At 41.6% G+C, this 23,896-nt stretch overlaps 1 protein-coding gene across 2 annotated transcripts in view; it reads right to left on the bottom strand.

The window, feature by feature from the left end:
• The window catches only part of AGRN (agrin), a 352,404-nt gene that overhangs the window by 6,400 nt on the left and 322,108 nt on the right, over positions 1-23,896 (bottom strand). For both annotated transcript variants that reach the window (XM_069948832.1, XM_069948833.1), the window contains exons 27-33: positions 23,669-23,803; positions 23,109-23,205; positions 20,962-21,126; positions 18,833-18,944; positions 12,633-12,749; positions 12,159-12,348; positions 5,347-5,434 (exon numbers count right to left, since the gene is read on the bottom strand). In XM_069948832.1, the coding sequence (XP_069804933.1) occupies positions 5,347-5,434; positions 12,159-12,348; positions 12,633-12,749; positions 18,833-18,944; positions 20,962-21,126; positions 23,109-23,205; positions 23,669-23,803 (904 nt within the window). The remainder of the gene's footprint in view (positions 1-5,346; positions 5,435-12,158; positions 12,349-12,632; positions 12,750-18,832; positions 18,945-20,961; positions 21,127-23,108; positions 23,206-23,668; positions 23,804-23,896) is intronic.

Below are 23,896 nucleotides of genomic sequence, written 5' to 3'. Positions count from 1 at the left end.
TACAATGGACTGAATACAATGAAGAAGACATCATGTACAATACTGATACACATCACATATACAAACCACTACAAGTACAGTGACAAAGCAACAACACAACATCACAGACCACCTCTGCTTTCCATACTTAGGGCCGCTTGGTATGTATATAGCGAGGGGATACTTCTTATGACAGAATTAGCAAAACTTCTGGATGTTTTCACCCACACAGCAACAGCTGAGAAGACGGGAAGTTCCCAAAGGGAAATAACCAGGTTGGGTGACATAGACAGTGGGTCCATATTGTATTACGACCTTTGGTGAGGACTAGTTTTTCACTATTCACATGGTTTAGTGTCGGATCCCTATGGACCGTTTACAACTGAGGGCATGGACCGCCATATAGAGGGTGTTAGGTTAATGATATTGGGGCGGGGGGGGGGGGGGGGGTTGCACTCTTTTAGGTAGGACAATGTTCTCATCTTGTACACAAAGTTTTGGAGGCAAACTTGACATGATGGGAATAGTAGTTTTGCAACAGCTGGAGGTCCAAAGGTTCCCCATTAGAGATGAGCCAACTTCCGAATGTGTTTGGGTTTGTTGGATCCATTTGATTACCGGGGGCTGAAGAAGTTGGATGCAGCCCTAGGGAGACCTGAAAAACATGGATACAGCCTATGGCCTTAGGGCTGCATCCAACTTCTTCAGCCACCAGTAATAACATGCCAAGGGTTCTGGCTTAAAAGAAGTTGAACATAACTGAAGTTCGCTCATCTCTATTCCCCACCCCTGTTCTATTCGAAAACCTCACCAAGTGCATGATTTTTAGTATATAAATATATGTTTTATATACTGATTAGAGATGAGCAAAATTCAAGTTTGCTCAAGTCCAATCATTCAGCGTTTGAATACCGGTGGCTGAAGAAATTGCATGCAGCCCTGGGGGGGCCGGGAGAACATGGATACAGCCAATGGGAAAGATTGGACTTAAGCATGCTCAAGTTGCGCTCAACTTTAATACTGATGTCTACCATGTAAAATAATGAACGGAATTCATTTGAAATGAGTTGAATATTCATCAACAACAGGACAAAGGGTTTGTCTGTCAAACAAGCCAAGGGGATAAAGTCATTCTTTACAGAAAGGGAGTTTCCCTCGAGAAGCCCCTGTCTCAGCTTGCATGGGGGTTTCCATCCAGAGTTGCTAATATCTTGATATGTAGGCATAAAGTTCGTGAAATGACATTGCAGTAGAACAGCTAACCCAAAATGCTAAGTAAGCAGAATCAAACGTTCATGTAGTAAAGTTTCAGAAGATAACTCTGAAATCTATATAGCCGGTAGAAGAGAGTTTAATACTAGTGGTGCACTCGGAATGATAATTCATACTTGAAATCATCCCCCACCCCACATACACTTTTCTTCGAAGAACTTGGCTACATATAGGCTGCATGGATAATTTTCCATGGATTATACAATCAGCTACATCTGATATGTTGTTTGAACAGTGGCCAAGCACCCGCTCTGGCATCACATTAAGGGTAGGGTTACACTGAGGATAGCAAGGGTACGGACTTCATCTTTTTTACAATTTAGTGGAAGGGGATTCTAGGAAAACGCTATGATCCCAGAATAATTGTTACACGTCTGCAAATTTATGGGAGAAACACGATTTTACCCATGTGGTTGCCCATTGGTGCTCTTCTTCACACCTGTTGTACATATCTAAGTAATGTAAGCAATTTGTCTCACGTCAGAACCAGTTTGATATTTTACGTTAATTTACAGAGTGCACGACTAGGAATAAACATGGAAAATCTCATCACCGATCCAAAAGAATCGAGAGCAGCAACAAAGCAAGCAGCGAAGAACCTTACCTGGGGTCATCTGGATTGTCCACGGGGCCAAGACTTTAGAAGCAGAAAGAAAGTGGGAGGCATGCAGTAAGCAGCAGCAGGAATAGAGCAGAAAACTCACAGCCCCAACCCCAGTACAGCAAGATCACCCCCCCACACACCACCTCCGAAAGCTACAAAATACCAAAGTACATAAAGACCTTCTAATGTCTGATTGGAAGGGTCCTGAGAAAAGTAAAAACCAAGGTAACAGGCCACCAACCGGTTAATGGCCTCTTAATAGGATGAGTTTTTCACACATATCTACTTTTGCCAGCTTTTATGTAAAGTTTTCAGACAACCAAGAAACTGTTCTGTCCTAGTTTTCCATAGAGGGGACTTTGATTCATGACCGAGCTCCGTGCTCCCCAGCCGCTGTCTATCATCCGGCACTGAGGACTTTTACAGTCATTTTAAAAAAAAAAACATTATTTTATTACTTTGCAGAAAGGGAAACACTATAGAGGATATGTGTCAAAATTACTCCATAGAGTAGCAGGAAAAAAAATAGATCCAGTTTTTATTCTGAGCCGCAGGCACTAGAAGACTCGCTAATCTTGTTTCTTACATTTGACTCGGCTCTCGCAGGGATGGAGGTTAATGGCTGGATTCATCAGTTTACCATCGCCTGCATTATGTGATGGCTGCAAATGATGAATTTCAATAAGACTTAAAAAATGAACTTGGGAAAGTCCATAGATACGTCTCTACAATTTGTACTTGTAAACTGAAATGCAGAATCACCATGAAAAATGCTGTCCAATGATCTGGTTTGTGGGTGTTCAAAGACTAAGACAAGGATATTTTGTAATGTAGAACCTGTTCTGTGCACCAAAGCGGAGGCTTCATGGGTGCTCTGCGGATGTCATATAATAACCATCTCTTATAGAGTACATGACCCCTTTAAATAGTTAGTTTTAAATAGAAAGTATCTAAAGGTTCCTTTGTATGATACAATATGTATCTGGCAGCCAAGACAACAAAGGTACGATATAGGCCTACTATGGCCTCCTCATGGTACAGAGTCAACTGCATCTTGTGGTCTCAATATCGTATAGTATTCAGGAAGTTCAATATATCCTCCTGAGGTCTACAGAATAACAGTGGTGCTGGATTCCCTGTGTGGCGAATGCCAATGGCACCCATAGACTTTAAAGGGGACGTTTATGCAGGGCTGACACGTCACGACCCAGGTCCCCGCTCAGACCAAGAAGCGGCCAGGGGGCCAGGAACCGGAGCAGAGGACAGCGAGCCCCTGCACTGGAGCCAGTGAGTGTTTGTTGTTATGGTCAACCACCTCCTCCTGACTCTTTTACAAAAAAATGTCTGACAGCGGACTTTTCCTTTAAAGTGAATGAAGAGTCAAAAGAGGCAGAACTAAGCAGCAGCTCCTTGCCTTGACTGTCTGACCTGCATGGCTCAGTGCTAAAATGTCAGGAAGGGAGGAGACATGCATGCTGCCGCCCACCAGGATCTGTTTGACATTTAGGCTCTAGACATGATCCAGAACTGACAGATTCTCCTTAATGGGACTTTTCATTTTTCACCATAGGTGTCAGTAAGCTACATTATTCTGACTTTTGATCTGTGAATGAAGTCTTACACAGGCAACACAACTAGATTTGAAAATGCATGAATTTTAGCATGCACTTTAGCTTACTTCTGTATGTATAAAATTTATGCTACCAAACTGGGATATCGCCAGTGTTTAGGCTTAACTTGGACGAGAAATTGGACAAAACTAGCCAAGAGGTCAGAGGGTTATCAAGAAAGACATTCACTGGTGCAGGAACCTACCAAACGCCCAATACTGAGGAAGGTTCACTACAATAAACCTACGGCTAAAAACTTTGGTGACTATTACTGAGCAATCTGCTGCAAGCTGTCATCCGTCACATTGAAGGACAGTGATAATTCTCCAATCATAATAAGCTAGATTCCCCTTAAAGCATTAAGGACACTTCAAGGCAATTGTAAAAGTTTACAAAGACACATTGCACAGACTTTACTAAAGAAAGACAAGGACACAAGAGATAATATATATTATTATGTTGCCGGAGCGGCTATTCATGATGACGGGTTCTATTGTTCTGTTTACCAGGTGATGCATTATGTGTGAGATGATGACAGCGATTCAATGGAGCTGAAGAATCAATGGCTGCTCTGAATGGAATTGGGAGACGAAAAAGATTTGAGGATATGAAGGCGGAACAGGAATGGAGCTCATTTTCATGTAGATGGGTACCAATAATGGCCAACGACAGTATTTTTACAACAACAATGGAGAATGAATGAGTGACGATCTCACATCTGCAGACGAACACGTGCAAGAAATGATCGACCTCACATCAATGGGACAGGCAGAATGGAGAGAACACCTGGTGGGGCGCGTGGATTGGACATGTGTGGACATTTTACTTACTCAGGTATCTCATTAGTCAGGTGGCTTGAAAACAAGGAAACAACACGGACACATATAAGACAAAAGACGGACAGGTGACGCACACTGACAGCTACTTGTACATTAAAGGGAATGTATCATCAGGTATATCATGGAGCAGCAGCATGTATGACCATCAACATTGGGCAGGCAAGTGAGGATGGTCAGATCACATGTCTTTTGTGTAGGTAATAACTGTGTAAGGCTGGAATACCTATTTCAAGAATCAATGTCATTTAACAAAAAATATGACAAGTCAAAACTTTTGATTGAGCTTAGTTTGGGTGTTCGGATCCACAGTAAGTACTAGAATAAGCTAGGAGAACTACTCACCTGAGCGCTTCTCTTCCCAGCTCACTGTGCTCACTGTCAATGGATTCTATAGTAAGTTTATTCAGCTTTTATGGGGAGAGGAGCAAGCCAGGAGAGAAGAGCTCATTTGGGCGCTTCACCCGGCTCAATCTAGCGATCAGTGAGGGTCTCGGCCTCGACCGATCAAATAGTTCTGAAATATTTACAGATATATTCCCTTTAATGGTCCAGTCCAGAAAGCAGGACACACCATGGGGCATATGTTGGATATACAGTATGTTGTATGTGCATAGTAAATGATCGCAAACTGGTTCTGGACAAGATTTCTATAGTGATGTCCAGATGACACAGTGTTCTCCCTTCACTCCTTACTGCTAAGCTGCTGCCTGATCTCATAGTAACTGATCATCTCAGTAAAAGACAAGGACAAGTCAATAAGAGATACAGATCATCTTCCTCTGTTGACCAGAAAACTGTGGACCTAGACATTCCATTATTTGTGGATAGATTCTATGACTATGGGGTTGAACAAACCCTGAAGTTATGGCCGCCTTTGGGGAAAAACAAGAATCAAAAGTAAAGGTGTTGACCAGCAGTTTTCTTGCATCTATTACTGTCTGAACAGTCCTTTTACACAGGCTGGTTATTGCCCAGTGTAATCGAGCCTTAAGGTACCATCTGAGTAAATGTAAATGCCGATAGATCCTGGGGTGAAATTTACCTTTTGGTGCCGGCGTTGTGATATTCCAAGTAAGTCTTCCCATCAAAGGACACAGCTTCGGAGTCTCCTGCTGCCTTTTCAATGGTAACTGTGGAAGAAATGGAAACCCAGAAATTTATAGCAGATTCATCAGGCAACCAATGAAAAAGAAAATGTCAACTCAATTTCATTATTTTAAAAAATGATGCCTCCTTTGTTAACAGCATTCAGAGATACGCTTTACAGCAGGGATGGGCAACCTTCGGTCCTCCAGCTGTTGCAAAACTACAATTCCTCATGCCTGGACAGCCAAAGCTTTCTCTTTTTATGGTGCGTTCACACCTACAGGATCTGCAGCTGATTTTCTGCAGCAGATTTCATTTAAATAACTGAACACAGCATCAAATCTGCTGCAGATCCTGTAGGTGTGAACGCACCCTTAAGGAGTTTTTCCAGGCCTGATTGCTTGTCAGTAGCATAGGGTATAAATATTTCATTGGTGGCGGTCTGATCCACGGCACGCCAGCCATTGCTGCATATCTTTATTTATTTAAAGATTACTCCGGTCCTTTATATTTTTTTAAAGATTGTTGCAATTATATAGAACATAATAAGGGGCCTATTCTTTTGTTAGTTGGGCAGGTAAATGTAGGGCCACACCTGAAGTTGATCTCATACAGTGTTTGGAAGCTGGTAGATTTGCCATGAAAGACTCCGGAGGGAAGACCTTGTTGAATTCTATGCATCGGTCATGGGAAGCTTTTAGGAAGTATATTGGGGTGGAGGAAGTATTTCACTTCACTTCTATTTGGATGTCCCCTCGACTCGGAACCTCGGAGATAGGTCTGATAACCAGACTATATGATAGGGGTGTTAGAGTTATCTCCGACGTTATTTGTAATGGCATAGTCAAGAGCTGGGTGCAAATAAGGGCAGATTTTCAACTCCCGGAGGAGGCCTGGTTTGATTACGGGAGAATTTATAATGCTTTATCTGAGGTCAAAAAAAGAGAGGATATAGTACTCCAGGTGTGGTAGTACGTCGGCTGGGTTGTTACACATGATCTGGTTATGTCCGGAGTTAAAGTGTTTTTGGGAGGAGGTTCTCCCACATATTCAGAGCATGGTGGGGGTTTCGGTTCCCCCGAATCCGGAAATAACGATTCTTGGAGAGGTATCAACTGTACTTGTTAAAGCCAAAATGAAAAAGAAAATTGGCAGGTTGTTGTTTTATGCCAGATTATTGATTGTGTGAAACTGGATATCCGCGAACCCACCAGTCATACATAATTGGGAGGGATGTGTGGGAATTTCTGAGTCTTATTATTGTTGAGTTTTTGTTTTTTTATTTATATCTCTCCTCTGCCGGGGGGTTGGGGGTGAGGGACGGGGTGTGGTAATTAATGTAATATTTGTAATATTTTGAGGTACCTGCCATGTTGTGGTGGCATTGACTGTTGTTACTTTTTTATGTGTGTTTAAAACAATAAAAATAAATTGGAATATAAAAAAAAAAAAACTATTCTTACTATGCCACGCTCCTCCAGGGTCCTCCTGAGGCCTTTTTGGGTCCTCTGCTAAACGGTCCCACCGCCACTTCTGAGCCGGACTTGTCTCGGCAGTGACTGCCCGCTCAGCCAATAGCTGCCGAGTTATTGGTGAGACAAGTCCGTCTTGGATGTGGTGACCGAAAGTTTAGCAGTGACTCGAGGCGCTGCAAGAGGACATCAGCTTTAAAGAGGACCTGTCACCCCCCGTGCCGGGGTGACAGGCTCCCGACCCCCGTTACAGCCCCCTATACTCACCTGATCCTGCCGGGTCCCGCTTCCTGATTCGGTCGGGTCACGGAGATATGAGCGCCCGAAGCCCGGCGTGCGCGCTCACAGGAGAGTCCGATGCCCATAAAGAATGACGGAGCATCGGACTCCCCATTCATTCTCTATGAGCGTCGGACTCTCCTGTAACGGGGGGTCGGGAGCCTGTCACCCCGGCACGGGGGTGACAGGTCTCCTTTAAGTTCTTTATTATGTTCTATATAGGGGCAGCAATATATATATATATATATATATATATATATATATTCTTAAAGGGCCAGAGTACCCCTTCAAAGAAGTTTTCTTGGATTAGAAGAAACACAGATACTTTCCTGCAAAACAGCGCCACCCCTGTCCTCAGGTTGTAAGTGGAATACATGCTCTATTTAATTCAATTGAACTGAGCTGCAAAACCCATAACCAACCTGAGAACAGGAGAAGCGCTGTTTTTGGGGGAAAAAAAGCCAAATATTCGAAGCCTGAAAACCCCCTTTGACTTGCTGGCAGCTGTGTCTGGTACTTCTCTGCAGTCCCATTTACCACATTCTTAAGAGGGAAGTCATCCTTCAAAAGAAAGATGGAGTCTTCAATGCATCCATGTACACCGAAAGTACCAGTGGTGCATCTCTGCCATAAATATTCCTAAATAAGCACTTAGTATATAGAAATGTTATCCTCTCTATGAATAATGTATGTCTCTGAAAGTTTAAACAGTAAAAACAGTGTTCAAATGGGATGAGCTAAATGATCTTACTCTAGAATCTCTCATTTAACACATCTCCTAAGATCGGAGATGTCTCCCCCCCCAGGAGAAATTGATAATACAACATCAGCATGGTCAGCATGGTAAAGCTAAGCTCATGACCTGAGGGGGTGGGGCATAAAATAGAAATTTTTATTAAAAAACAACATCAAAGGAAGTCCTGCCCCTGGGACTCTTCTTTAGAGTCCTAACAAAGAGAAGTTTTTATATTATATGGTGTTCCAATAAGTATTGTATATAAACACAAAGATGACTGCCTCCATTCTGAGTGCAAAATGTGTAGAACAGACCAACAAACTAGATTTCTCCACTAACCCCTATTATGTTCCTTTTGCCACTTAATATCAAACTATTTAAGTCAGTACTTTTTTTTAATGCTAATTCCCCATTGGTAAAGTTTTTCCCTTCTACTCAAATCCATACGTAAAAAAAAAAGAACCCTGACAATAGTGGCGAGTGTTTATTCTGCAATTTAAATGCTAACGTTGATCTGTTCTACATCTCAAAAGCGCAACCCAAACAAGAGCGCGATATAATGAAACACAACTAACGCGACTATTCATACGCACTCCAAATATAACAATAAAACGTCATCCTGCCAATTGTTCATTGTTGCCCGAGCCCACATAAACCATCCACAGCTTGATATCAGAGCTGAACACACATTTCATCTTCATGAAAGGAAACGGCAAGCTGACAATATTGTCCTGTTGTTCTCCCCTATTAAAATAAAGCAAAGCAATTTTCTCGAGTACAATTAGGATCTTTGAGTGGTGACACGTATTATGCCAGGGAAACGTTCTTCATATGAGGGAGTTGGTAAAGCTTCGGATTAACAGATCTGGAGTGGAATAAAAGTGGGGCTGATATTATTAAAGGGCTTGTCTTATTAAGGGTCCCATAGACATTGACATTGTATATCCCCGCTATGAGCTGCTTTTACCCTTGGGGCTGGTTATCCTGGCTATAGAAGGTACCCACCAGAGGTTAAAGTGACTCTGTAACCACAATATGCCCCTCCAAAACCACTTGTACCACCAGGTAGCTGCTTTTAATCCAAGATCTGTCCTGGGGTCCGTTTGGCAGGTGATGCAGTTATTGTCGTAAAAAAACTTTTAATCTTGCAGCCCTGTGCCCAATGGCCGTGGCCTAGAGTGTCTGTACCCTATGCCTGCAATGCCTCTCCGTTCCTCCTCCCCGCCCTCCTGATCATTAGGAATGCCCCTGGCCAGGATTTTTCCTACTCATCACCTGTCTGAACACTGCACATGTGCTGGATAAGAGAAATCCTGCCTGGGGGTGTTCCTAATGATGAGGAGGGCAGGGAGGCGGGACAGAGGGGAGGCCACACTCTAGGCCACGCCAATTTGACACAGGGCTGCAAGATTAAAAGTTGTTTTTAGGACAATAACTGCATCACCTGCTGAATTGACCCAGGGACAGATCTTTAGTTAAAAGCAGCTATCTGACGATACAAGCAGTTTGGGGGTCAGATGGTGGGTACAAAGTCACTTTAAAGAGGCTGCCCCTATGACCTCTAAGATACATGTATAGCAGTATATTTGGAGGTGCTCAGACCTGGAGACGTAGACAATAAAGTATGGGGGGTAGTAAATTTCAAGACTTAAATGGGTACTGTCACATCAAAAACCTTCGTAGAGACATGTCAAGCATTTTGATTAGTTTGGTTCTCTGAGACCCCCATCAATCGTAAGGAATTACCAGGAGAGCTGGGCACTTGGTGTGTTCATTCCCAGCTCTTTCCCTACACTATGCTATAGTCTCCCATAAGCAGTAAGCACTCAGCTCCCACACACTTCTCCCCCTTGTTTTATTGATTATTGGGGGTCTGAACAGCCAGATCTACACTAATCAAAAAGTTTGACATGTGAAGCCCTTTGGAGTGACCAATACACTTCGATATCGCTAACTTCCCTCATCTCCTCCCTTACCACTACATATACATTTGGGACAAGATAAGACTCTAGGTTAAGTGCCCATCAAGAGGGAGTGCAGCACGAGCCTTTCAATATCATCATGACAGTCATCCTGGATTTCAGCCATACCTGATCTTCTTCTTCGAGACGACCTACGCCCTTATTACTTGCTGAAATTCCTATCTGATATCTAAGTCAGACCTGCTCCCAGCTGCTGTGTCATGGACGGCTGGGTATTATTAATATAAGTTTATATTTATAAACCGGGAGCGCAGTGTGCCGGGGTGTCGGAGGGGTCAGCTGCACAGCTGGTGAGTGAATGGGTAGCGGAAGTACTTAAAGATGTTGGAAATGCCATCTGCATGGTTGTCATGGGGAAAGCAGAGGTGTAGGGGGTCGGCTGGTGGAATTAGAAGAGGAAAAATTCTTCAGGTATGAGGCTATCTGCACAGCTGACTCCTCCGGGACTGCGGGAGGTGAAAGTATTATGCGGAGGAAAGCTCAGATTTGATCTCTCTGACAGTGCTTTTCATTTATCGATTTCTTTTTTTCCCATCTCCTGTTCAGAGAGCTGTGAAGTGTGAGGATCCTGAGGAGGAATCGTTACCATCGTCATGTACAAATATGAACCGATGGACGGAAAAATAGAAGGTGATGGTGGACAGGAGTCGCTTTTCCCAGACTGATTTCCCAAGTTCTAATGGGATCTCTAGGGAAAATAATATTTACTCATTTTAGAATCATAGGGTTTTAAGAAATTGTCACTTTGGTTTCTCTTCCAGAATTTTTTTTTATGCTAGGGTCATATGTTTTTTTCTGAATGTCAATAGTAAAATATAACAGACTGCAAACAATGCTTCTTATCTATTTTATTTTATTTTTTTTGGGTCCCTGACATTTTTTTTATTCAGATTGCTCAAAGTTCTAGGTACAAAGTCCTTAGGCTTCTTTATATGACTTTGAAAACACCTATAAAAAGTGCATATTGAAAATTTTTTTAAAGAAAAACGAATGCATATGAAAGAGAACTTTTGCTTATTGGAAATAGCTTCTACGTAGTTAAATCTAATGGGGCCGGTACATAAAAAGTTTGGGGCCTCTATACGCAGAAAAACTGATGCGTGCCATATTTTTTTGTCTAGCTAGAGTTCTGAATAGATGACGGACACCAGCAGGAAACTAGAGAGACTTCAATAAAGGGGTTATCCAGGCTTACAAGAACATGACCCTTTTCTTCCTAAAAGAGCATCCCTCTTGTCATCAGTTTGGGTGTGGGGTTTTGCAACTTAGTTCCATTGAAGTGAATAAAGCACAACCTGAGGATGGGGGTGATGCTGTTTTTACAAGAAAATAGCTGTACTTCTGGAAAATATCTGTTCTAATCATGGATAACCAATTCAAAGTCAATGAGGTCTGTGAGACTTGTGTTCATATCCACTGAACACCGGACCAATGGGTTCTATTTGTCACTGTTAAATAGAATCTGCGATGGAGAGTTAACCAGCAATGTCATTAAAAAAAAAAAATTCCCCCAATATACGTTACATGCTACACATTTACATCAACAATGGTATCCCTGAACTTCATCCCCATATTTTGATTGATCGCCACTAACCTATTCCTTTCAATTATTTTCACTCAAATTTTTCGTACACTTCTTATATTGTCTTCTCCTTCAGCCATATTTTTGGACGTTTTTATTTGAACCATTTGTATTATGCAGTATGTATTCGCAAAATTCAGTAAAAAGTTTTAAAAAATCATTAAAAAGGAATAAAAAAGGTAAAAATGGTCTAAACTTTGACAACATGGATACAGCCATAGGCCATAGGCTGTGTCCATGTTTTCCAGGACTCCCTAGGACGGCAGCTTCTGCAGCCACCAGTAATCAAATGGCTCACACCAGAGCGTGCTCGAGGTTCGCTCATCACTACTGACATTGTAAGGCTAGGTTCACACAACGTCTTTTTTTGGCCATTAGACATCTGTCTTTTTAGACGTCCGTCATTTTAAGGACAAAAAACGTCCATTATTTTGAAATCATGGATGTTATTTGGCCTCAGAATGAAGAACGTCCAAAAAGGCAGCCGTCGGATGACCAAAAAGAAACGTTGTGTGAATCTAGCCTAAGGCTGTCAAAGTTTAGACCATTTTTAGCTCTTTTTTTTTTTTTTTTAAGGTTATTCCCTATTTGTCTTATATATTGCATCTTATAAATTCACAAACATACAGGACTCAGATCTAATCCTCCAGCATCTCCCAAGGAAGCCATCTTGTCATTTACTAGATGCCGGTGACCTTATAAAACCGGTGAACTTACCTTTCTCACAATTGCCCCCTGAGAATCCTCTCTGACAGATACACTCGAATCTCTCCTTCTGGGGTGAGCAAAGTCCTCCGTTCTGGCAAGGGTTTGGTTTCTGGGTACAGGGGTGACCACGGAACGGAGATATCTCAATGGCATTGCGGATGTTCTCCTCCTTCAGTACAGGAAGACCCTTAATGGAAATCTGCAGGAAACAAACAGTAAACTCAATTTCTGCTGGATATAACCTTAATTATGCCTTCACCTCAGGCCTATAAGTGTGGCAGATGCAGCTATTATTACAGTATAACTATGGGGGAACTCATAATACAATTCTAGTAATCCATCTCAGATATAAATTGATAAATAATATGGAAAATTAAATTTTTTTACAAAAGTTGTTCAATTATAAACCAGCAGTGCTAGCCAATGAGCAACGTACATAATGACATCATTGATGGGCATGACATCACTCCTACACCCACTTACCTTCTGGATGGCCCCTTCGAAGCTGGTAGATATGGCCGCTGCTCTAGCCAATTTGCTAAAGTCCGGTGATCCACCCACGTAAAGGGACTCTTTTAGGTTTAGAGCAGTGTGCGGTGCCTGGTAGAAAGATTAAAGAGAGGCGTCACGAGCGGTGCACCGATGATCTATATTATTAATGATGACTAATGGGACACTCTCAACCTTTACAAAATGCTTTGCTAACCGCTAACGCTCTACAATACATCTGTGGACAAAAGCCAGATCTGGGATTCCAAGAAACCATCCCCCTCAGCTCCTTATGCTACATGTTCTTCCCTACAAGAATCCTTTTTATTCTCCTGCGTGATAACGTATTTTTTTTGTCATCCGCTATCAGCATGCTAGAGGGCACTCTGATCTTGCTGTATCACAGGATATAATGGAAACAGAGAGTTCAATGTATTTATAATGCATACCCACAGAGCTTAAGCAGAACCCTATGAAGCTATGAAACAGTTATGTGCAATTTTACCCTGAGGAGACAATCCAAAAAAGGCAGCAATCATCTGCACATTTGAACGTTTCTAGGGCGCCCTCTGCTGGTCATGTGTAGACTGCAGCACAATTTTGTTTGTATATATATATATATATATATATATATATATATATATATATTCCTGGAGGGATATCTGGCTAGTCCCGTGTTTCAAGACTCTTAAATGAGGCTTTACGGACTCTCTTTTTTGCATATTTGTATTTCCCATGGAGCAATGCACCTAGGATTTCACTATATTGAGCACTTTAACCAGCAGCCGACAGTGTTAACTTTGGCTGGTCTCCCTGAGATCAGTGATCTGTTTCCTATATATATAAACAATTAGATATGAGCAAATTGATTTGGCACAAAACAGATTTGGTCTGAGTTTTATAAAAAGCTCAGATTTGTTTTAATCTAAACATTTTGCAAGTTATTTCAGATTCATTTGGTCCCTGAGAAGCCTAGAGGTAAACAGTAATATAGTATGTATTGCACCTTTCACTCAGTGTATAGGACAGGAGCAGGGACTTCTATCTTTGATAGGTGTCCCTGTTCCTGTACAATTACAAAATTAGGCCTAAAAAATTCTTGAGAGATTCTTCATCTCTACCTAAAAGTTATATAGATACAATGAACTCTGTGTCCTTACCCCCACTAACCCCACAAGATGACCTTGGCTAAGATAATGTTCTCTAACATAAATTCTATACATTCGTCCTTCATATCCCGCTATGGCAGAGCATGCAGATGTGTTCTTGTTAAGCTCTATTATACCGCAGAATAAGCCGCTATTCCCTCCATAACACAGACCCTTCACCCTCCCATCGATTACAGGTCTACATTAATTAGTACTTGATGCTCGCGGGAGTTATGAGATGGATGGCTGGAAATTATTGGAAAATGCTCAGTACGATGAAAGAAATTGAAAGAGAAAAAAAAAAAACACACATTAAAGGAGAAGAGAGAGAAGACACCAAAGCCGGGATGTAATCTAGTCTAAGAGTGATTAACTGGAATGGAGGGTACACATGGGGCATGGAATGAAACACATGTGCTTATCTTTACCTTACGGGATTTCTGAAATCCAGAGAGTGCAACAATAGCAAAGACAAGAGAGAAGAGGAAAAGAGGGAGAAAAGAAGTCATCAGTGGGTTGTAAAAGCTTTGGCGTGCAGGGCGGCTGACGTCATCCATCCACAATTCAAAGTTTTCAGCAAGCTTTAGAGAACAGTGTGCGTGCGGCGCGGTCCCTACAGAGCGCTGAGCGGCTATTAGAGCATCGGTCCAGAGACAACTGCTTAACTCTCAAAGACAACGCAGACGGCTTCCTCTTAATTGTATGGGCCCCGTGCCAAGCGCTACTTGCTATTCTGTTGGGCGATTTTTAAGTCAATTACATTAGTCTTTTTATACATTGTAAAGTATTTACTGGAAATGTCCTGCCTTCCCATAGATCACTGTCACTTCAATGAGATGAGGAGCTGACAGGATGCGCTCAAGAGGAATGGCTCCTTGTCAGCGTATGTCAACGTGAATAGATTTGCGAGGGCAATAGAAAGCAATAGATCAAGGCTTCATGGTCTATCCCAGTGTAATGAAGCTAACGGTGTAAATGGCTGGTCACACTCGTGCCAGTACGGTTCAGGTAGTTTTAATGACTAGAAGGGCATAGTCTATCATAAAAAAAATAAAAATAAAACCCCAATAACAAAAACCTGACACACCCCATAAAACTTAACGGCTTTCATAAGAACCTGAAAACAAATCTGGCCTAGCTGTCATAGGTAGAAGCGGAGACACCGGAGAGAACTGCTATTCATCATTGAATCTCGTCCTTACAAGACAAGGTATATTCTAATTTTGCACTTGCTGTATTGGGGGAAACCATATTTTTGCCAGTACGTTGAGCGGCTGCAAGCCATCTACAGCATATCTGACTAGTGGTCCTACACATGGTACCACTAACAATTAACCGTTTGCTATAGGTGTGACACCCGCATACATAGTAAAAGGATAATGAAGCAGACAGCTCCATACATTATGTTGTGGCCGTGCTGGGTTACTGCAGGGGTAATCCTATGAAAAATAATTGTTTTTAAAGCAACAGGTGTCCGAAAGTTATATAGATTTGTAAATCTCACAGTGCTCACTGCTGCCGAGACAGGAACTGTCAAGAGCAGTAGCAAATTTTTCTATAGAAAATGTTTACTGCTCTGGACAGTTCCTGCCTAGGACAAAGGTGGCAGAAGAGAGCGCTGTGTCAGACCGGAAAGAATACATACAAATTCCTGCAGGACATACGGCAGCTAATAAGTGCTGGAAGAGACCAGTTGGTTTGATTTTCATTCCTTTAAAGTGAATGAGAGCTGAGCTGCAGTAACCAAGAAGGGCCACTACAAAATGGGTATGGGTAACTATGAATTGCTGTGTCAGAACCCTGTGTCCTACATCACATATAAATTGTGTGGTGTGCAATATGAGGATGTACCTGCTATGCTGGGTTTCTATATCCCAGTAATGGAATATGATGCTTCTTATATCTAAAGGTTGTAGTTTCTGGTGAGATGTTTTCAGAGACAAAATGTACTGAATAACTAGATGTCAGATCACAGACTACTGTGGAAGGGTCAGAGCAAGAGCGGAATGTTTTCCCAGAATGACTTGGAGAGAGAAACAAAACCACCATACCACCCAGAGCTTGGTGTGCCCCTGCGGCATAGCCATGGTGTGCTAACTGGCATTTAGGAGAAATAGTTTTTAACTCTGTGAAAAGATTTCTGCTCGTATCTGAAACTGAACTAACACAAGACAGTGCTGTTCTATACGCCTAAGGCACCTTTTGATACTTTTATGTTATGATAGCAAAAATCGGACAAAACTCACGAGACAGTGCTGTTCTAGACACCTAGGGAGCCTTTGGATACATGTCAGTGACGTCAAACTGTTCTAGAGGCCTCACTGGCTGGACGGACCTGTGTACTGACAGCACTGTAGGCGGCTTTACCAGAACCAGGCCAATGGCTTATAGTGGGGAATGGGGAATGGGGAACCTGTAGCCTTCACGCAGTTGCAACTACATTTTCCATCAGGCCTGGCAGCCAAAGCTTTAGCTGTTATGGGGTAACTATAGAGAAACATTGCTAGAATCTTTATGGGGCACTTCGTTTTATCTAGAGCAATAAATCATAGAGTAAACAGGACCAGTCACCACTCCTGACTGGTCCGTTTTAGCAAATACATTGAATGCCCATGAAATAACAATCCTAGAACATATTTTCTTATAGCTCTGTGATGTATCGTTGCTGTGATTCTTACTAGAAGTCTATGACTGAATAACCAAATGGGTGTGACCAGTTGGGGGCGTGTCCCTAAGCTGTCAGCTCTAATTGGATAGAGTCAGACAGTGTAGGGACACATCCCTAACTGGTCACACCCAGTTGGCTATTCAGACACAGATTTCTAGTAAGGATAACAAAGAACCGGCACATCACAGAGCTAGAAGAAAAGATGTCCCAGATTTGTTGGGAATTGGGAATTGCATTTATTTGCTAGAACCAGAAGTGGTGACTGGTTCTCTTTCATCTGTGCCCTGTATGTTGCATCTGTAGTGTGCTTTGTACTTTGCTGCTACATTATATCCTATATAGCTAGAAGCTCTTAATTAAACATCAGTGAGACCCAGTCTAAGGAAAGTTACTGAGCAAACTAATCCATAGGATCTATGTATACTCACACACGGTAGGCTACTGAATGGCAAAATATTATATATCCATAGACTGATCAGCAATAACATTAGAACCACAGACAAGTGGAAGAATATTGAATATCTTGGTACAATGGTGCCTGTCAGGGATGGGACATACTAGGCAGTCATATTGGTAGGTACTGACCACGGGATAGGGGAAACACCCAAAATACCTGCTGTCTATCTATCTATCTATCTATCTATCTATCTATCTATCTATCTATGTATCTCCTATCTATCTATCTATCTATCTATCTATCTATCTATCTATCTATCGAAAACAAGCCGCACTTCCAATTCCAATGTGGCGGGTGCTCAGGGAATAGGTCCTCAGGCCAAGGATTCCGCAAATAGAAGATGGAGAGTCCACAGCACACCAGCTCTGATAGTACAAAGGTGTATTTTATTCCAAAAGATGGTGAAAAAACAGATGCAACGTTTCGACAACCACTTGTTGTCTTTCCCAAGCATGCATGAGAAAGACAACAAGAGGTTGTCGAAACGTTGCATCTGTTTGTTCACCATCTTTTGGAATAAAATACACCTTTGTACTATCAGAGCTGGTGTGCTGTGGACTCTCCATCTTCTATCTATGTATCTATGTATCTATCTATTTATTTATCTATCTATCTATGTATCTATCTATCTATCTATCTATCTATCTGAACATTCATGATGGACTATTTAAACAAACCTCCATAGAGGTCACATATTGAACATATAACGTTCTTTGTTTCCTATACGTATTGCACACATCCTATTGTACATAACTGTGACTTCCCATTTAGTAAGTATCTGTAATACATAATCTGTCAATGAGAGCTGACATATAGAAAGCAGATAGAGGTAATAGTCATGATAGAATTCATTACGATCCCAATGGCACCTGCTCACACATTTGCAGCATCTCTCACATTTCACCCCTAGATCCCTATGACAAATCCAGGTGCCGCTGTGACATGTTAATATGCATAGACACACTGGTGGGGAATCTCCTGGGTAAGGCAATGATGCAGCAAGATTCATGCCGAGGTTTTAGAGTTTTCAGATTAATATTAAAGCCTCCTGTGTGATTTGTAAGCTTGAAAACAACATTACATTTGTGTACAAGCAATTGAAGTAATAGGCCTTCTGTGTCCCCATGATAACACTTGTCTAAGCTCATTCACTATCCAAATATCATAAGAAGAGTTGTTGTTGGGTTTTTTTTTGTTATCATAAGGTCATGTTCACATGGTCAGGATTCTCTGCCTAAATTCTGATAGAATCCTAAATGAGATATGTTATACCCAATCCACACGCATATGAGACAGTCTGCAAGGAATAACACAAACTCTGTAAATTTCTGCATGCAAAAGCAGTAAATTAGCCCCACCAGATTACAATGGGGGTAATCTATATGTCACATCCATGGTAGATAGTCAACAAGTATGAAGATAGCCTAAGGCTTCCCTGCTTCGGTTTCAGGTCATTGCTTAAAGGGGTACAACAGAGGAATCATCTGGTATCAGAAAATTATACATATTTGTAAATTACTTCTATTTAAAAATCTCAAGTCTTTCCCTACTTATCAGCTGCTGTATGCCCTACAGGAAGTGGAATTTTTCCACTCTGACATGGTGCACTCTGCTGCTACTTCTGTCCATGTCAGCAACTGTCCAAAGAGGATTTCTATAGGGATCTGCCACTGTTCCTGTGAAGGACAGAGGTGGCAGACTGAATACAATACATCACTTCCTGCAGGACATACAGCAGCTAATAGGCACTGGAAGATGTCAAATAGATAGTCATTTATAAATCTGTAAAACTTTCTGGTATGGTGATTTTTATTTCTCTGGAGTACCCCTTTAATATAAAGGTGTGCTGGTGGCCTGATGTATATTCCTTTCTTGTGATGCTCAGTCCCTCAGTGGCCGTTCTGTAAGTCTCATCTCTTACCGGCGACTCTCCTGTGACCTGCTCCTTATTATTGATACGCATCAAGCCTTTCCTGCCACTGCGCTCCAGGGTAACGCTAATCCAGGTGTTGAGGGGGACTTTTTCTTTGCTCCTGGAATAAGAAACATGGATATTAGATGTCAGTATAGACAGGCTGTGTAGTGGCAAACCGCTGATCTCATAAAACGCAGGTTGGAACTTTTACTTGGGTAAAAGATAATAAATTATTATTATAAAAAATAAGTTTATATGGGTTTATATGGGTTTTTGAATCCTCTAAGGACAATATAGCTTTTATTTACAGCAGCCACTGAGGAACCATAGAGCTTGCTGAAAAAAACCCTGAAAATTCCACTTCAAAATCTTTATGGAACTCCGCATTACAGTATGCATTTTTTTTATGTGGAGTACACATTGCCCTTGAAGACAACGGGAGACAGATTTACAATTAGAAACGGGCTGAAATGGATGCACAAATCTGATAAGAGACTTTGTTTTATATCTTAGAGGGGTACACCAGCAAAAATCTTTCTCTTTCAAATTAACTGGTTTCAGAAAGTTATATACATTTGTAATTTACTTCTATTTAAAAATCTTAAGTCTACCCATACTTATTAGCTGCTGTATGTGCTGCTGGAAGTGGTGTTTTATTTTCAGTCTGACACAGTGCTCTCTGCTGCCACTTCTGTCTGAGGCAGGAACTGTACAGAGCAGCAGCAAAATCCCCATAGAAAACCACTCCTGCTCTGGACAGTTCCTGTCTTGGGCAGAGATGTCAGCAGAGAGAATTGTGTCAGACTAAATATAAAACACCACTTCTTGCAGCACAAACAGTAGCTGATAAGTATGGGACATTTTTAAATAGAAGTAAATTACATCAGGTGACTTGCTGCCCAGACAAGTTTATAGTGAGTACATGGCTGAGGAAGGATATAGGAGGCAGAGTGTGTTCAGGAAGACTAACACAGTGCTCTCTGCTGCCACCTCTGTCCTTGTCAGGAACTGTCCAGAGCAGTAGCAAATCCCCATAGAAAACCTCTATTGCTCTGAGCAGTTCCTGACATGGACAGAGGTGGCAGCAGAGAGCACTGTGTCAGACTGGAAAGAATACACTACTTCTATTTTGAAGTATTTTGAAGAACAGAAGAAATTGAATGTTTAAATGTAATTTACAATCTATATAACTTTCTGACATCAGTTGATTTAAAAAAAAAATAAAATAATAATAATAATAATAATAATAATAATAATAATAATAATAATAATATCCAGCATACCCCTTCTCACTGCTTCTCATTTTAAAATTAAGCATTTTTGAAGATTAACAAATTAATTCAAAATCTAATAAATCCCTATGATTTCCATAATGATTCCTCCCTATACAGTGACAATACACAGTCCTTATGTGTAGAGTTCTGCAGTCGATAACATAATTATAGAATATGATAAAAAACACAAATATTAGTGGGTAAATATGAGTCCCCCCTGCGGTCTGAAACATGGTATTAACCCACTTTGACTAACTTATTACTGATCTCATACAAAACTTCTAAGCCCATCGCCTTTGTTCTTTAGTCTTCCAATTCTCAGTAATACCTTTCCCACCTGGAGTGGCCCCGTCAGATGGAGAATACAGTCATGGGGTCCGTATATTAAGTCATATTTCTGACCGTGTTGCTTTAGAAAGTACATATAAAAGCTGTCAGTCTGTCCCTCCCACGTCATTCTGGCTTCTCGGGGAGGACTACATTGTTCCATTCAAGAACTGTTTGCATATTGAATATAATGTAAGATTATTACGTGTTTCAGCCATAATGCTGCAATTACTATTACATGTATTCTTGGGAGTTTTTTGTGCTAATGAGTAGTTGATTATAATAATTTGAGTGATTCCATGTAGCAATTGTTTTGGCTGTTCCTTTCTTCGCTTTGCTAATTTCCGAAGGCAATTTCTAGTTATTGCTAAGAACTTTGTGTCTTCATCTTACACCTCCCCCCCCCCTTTCCGCTTATTATAGTAATAGAGATATTATTTAAAAAACTATAAAAAGAAGCTTGAAAACTTTGAGAGTTGAGGCCTATGCCATAAAGACACAAGCGGCAGGTGTGAGCCATCTTTTATAGTGTACCTAATGACAGCTGCTCCTTTTCCGAGATCGTATCGATACTCCAGATGTCCGTCGTGTAAGGCCAAAGATACAAAGTCGCCTTTGCCATCTGTTTTCTGCCCGTTGTAAAAGAGGAGTCCGTTGGGGTTGCTGGCCAGAAAGACGACTTCAATGGCGAGTTTGTCACTGAGGGAAGAGATGTAGAATAGGTTATGGTGGGAGTGTTATCAATAAGACGTTTAGGGGGGGATTTATCGTTGCGTCCGAGGCCTACACCAGGCAGAAGGCACACATTCACCTCATCTTCCTGGTGCACGCCTGCTGGGGACCCCCTCACCTGATGGGTCGGTAGGGGTGTGTGGCCTCCTCCTGCACCTCATTTACATCTACACCAGGTTGGTCAATCTACTAAGAGTCCTGCAACTCTTAGTGAATTTGGCTGGGGAAAAGAAGGCCGGTGTATGAATATGCTGATCTTGATAAATTAAGACCCCCCCCAAAGTGTTCTACAACTATACAGAACAGGGATGGGGAACCTTCGGCCCTCCAGCTGTTGCAAAACAACAATTCCCATCATGCCTGTACAGCCAGGCATGATGGGAAATGTAGTTTTGCAACAGCTATAAAGGCAAAGGTTCCCCAACCCCGTTGTAGAATTTTGTAAACTAGAAAATGTTCCCAAATCCATGATCCTTTATGTAAACTGGATGGAAATTTATTCATTTTGTAAGTTCAGGTGCCAGTTATATTTGGAGGGTAAAGCCTGTATGTATTTGCTGAACTGATGTTGTCAGAATTGTCAAAAAATAATCCCTTATATTGCTTGTTTTTAGCCTCTTCTCATAATACCTCTCAATATTTTCTTTTGGGAGAAAGGGGTAATGTTTCTTTTTGAGGAGAGTGTTATAAAGACATGTGGAGACGTAAAAGCCCTTCATGTTTCAGTGGGAATTCTGAGAGAAATGTAAAGCAGCTCCCTGACACCACCTTTTAGAAGTAGTTTCTTCCTGAACTCAGTGCTTGATTGCATTAAGAAGCCTTAGAACATGACTTGTGATTTAAAGAAGTCTGGCAAAATTTTTTATTAAAGTATTGTATTGCCCCCCAAAAGGTGTACAAGTCCCCAATATACACTTATTACCGGAAATGCTTATAAAGTGCTTTTGTCCCTGCACCTACTACTGCATCAAGGCTTCACTTCCTGGATAAAATGGTGATGTCACTTCCTGGATAAAATGGTGATGTCACGACCCGACTTCCAGAGCTGTGCCGGCTCTGGCTGCTGGAGAGGATGATGGCAGGGGGACACTGGTCACTGGAGGGACACTGAGCATCCCCCTGCCATCATCCTCTCCAGCAGCCACAGCCCGCAAAGCTCTGGGAGTCGGGTCGTGACATCACCATATTATCCAGGAAGTGAAACCTTGATGTAGTAGTAAGTGCTGGGAAAAAGCACTTTATAAGCATTTCCTGTAATAAGTGTATTTTGGGAATCTGTATAACTTTTGGGGGGCAATATAATACTTTAATAATCAAGCTGGACTTCTCCTTTAATAATCAAGCCAGAAACTCTGCAGAAGGGAGTGTTACCCATTTAGAGACAGCTGTTGGTACACAGTAAGGTGTTGGCTTGCTGCAGAGAGGCCTATTGTTGGTGTACCTAAGGGGTAATGTTTCTCCTAAAATGGGTCCTCTATTGAAATTCTTTTTATCTTTCAAATCAACTGATGCTAGAAAGTTATACAGATTTGTAAATTACTTCTTTTTAAAGCGGTGTCAGTTCCTGCCATGGACAGAGGTGGCACCACTTCCTACATGACATACAGCCACTGATAAGTACAGAAAGACTTCAGATTATTAAATAGAAGTAAAATTACAAACCTATATAACTTTCTAAAACCAGCTGATGTAAAAGAAAAAAATGTAACTGGAGTTCCCCTTTAAGGAGAGTATCACAAAGCTCTTACCAAGGGCAACAACCAACAAAGACAACCTCCAAATGGGTACATTCCCTTTCTTGTAAGTTTTTGGCTCGGCCAATCATGTTCTAAGGCTTCTTAATGGAGTCAAATCATGTCCGCATGTGTTTCAGGCTCAATGCCAAGGTTCCTAATGCTAAATGCAAACAAAACTAAGAACATAAACCAAACAAATTGCAGATCACTTACGTTATATCAGTGGCAAATGTCTGGAGTCCCTTCAATTCCAAATAGGAGTAGCCATTAAAATGAGGTAGGAATGGCAAATTTAGATCCTGGTCGCTGACTGTGAAAAAAAAGAGGATAGGTATAAAATAAGCACAGCTGCCTCTCACAAATGGTCCGATACCTTCTGGTGTAACCTGCTGCTTTACCATATGATGAGACTTCAAGTGCTATACACAGGACTGAGTAACTGCAGACGCAAAAGCTGGCTGCCTTCCAAGCATTGCAGGGTGCTCGCGTACAATGATGTCTTATACGTTCAGTGTTTGTGCCATCAAGAGGTGTGCTATTGAAATTGACAGTCTCACTAATCCGGTGTGATTATGCTCCGAGCAGTCTGTATCGCTATTTACCCATGCAAAGCCAAGCGAGATAACATGACCCTCAGTCCATTAACATGAACATAAAGTTAAGCTCTGTATCAATATTACTAATGTTTCTCCAGCCCAGAAATAGATCTGCAAACGATTTATAGGTGAAACCAGCCGGCATTGAGAATGTTGGCTTGTGAGCGTATAACTTACCCTTCTCACAGAATTCTCCCTCTCTGCCCATTGGGCATTCACACTTGGCTCCACCTTCTGGCAGCACCAGGCAGGTAGCTGACACATGGCAGGGGTTGGGGTCGCAGGGGTTCCGTTCATCTGCACATGTGGGTCCTGAAAGCACAGGAAATAACACCAGCGTGACTCAACACATATTCATCATCCGGTGTTGTCCCTGTAAGGTTTCGTCTTTACAGCTATATGATA

This window comes from Dendropsophus ebraccatus, chromosome 12 (assembly GCF_027789765.1).
Source record: "Dendropsophus ebraccatus isolate aDenEbr1 chromosome 12, aDenEbr1.pat, whole genome shotgun sequence".
Classification (NCBI taxonomy): domain Eukaryota; kingdom Metazoa; phylum Chordata; class Amphibia; order Anura; family Hylidae; genus Dendropsophus; species Dendropsophus ebraccatus.
Note: the sequence above shows the minus strand (reverse complement) of the source record. Positions and strands in the feature narration are given on the sequence as shown.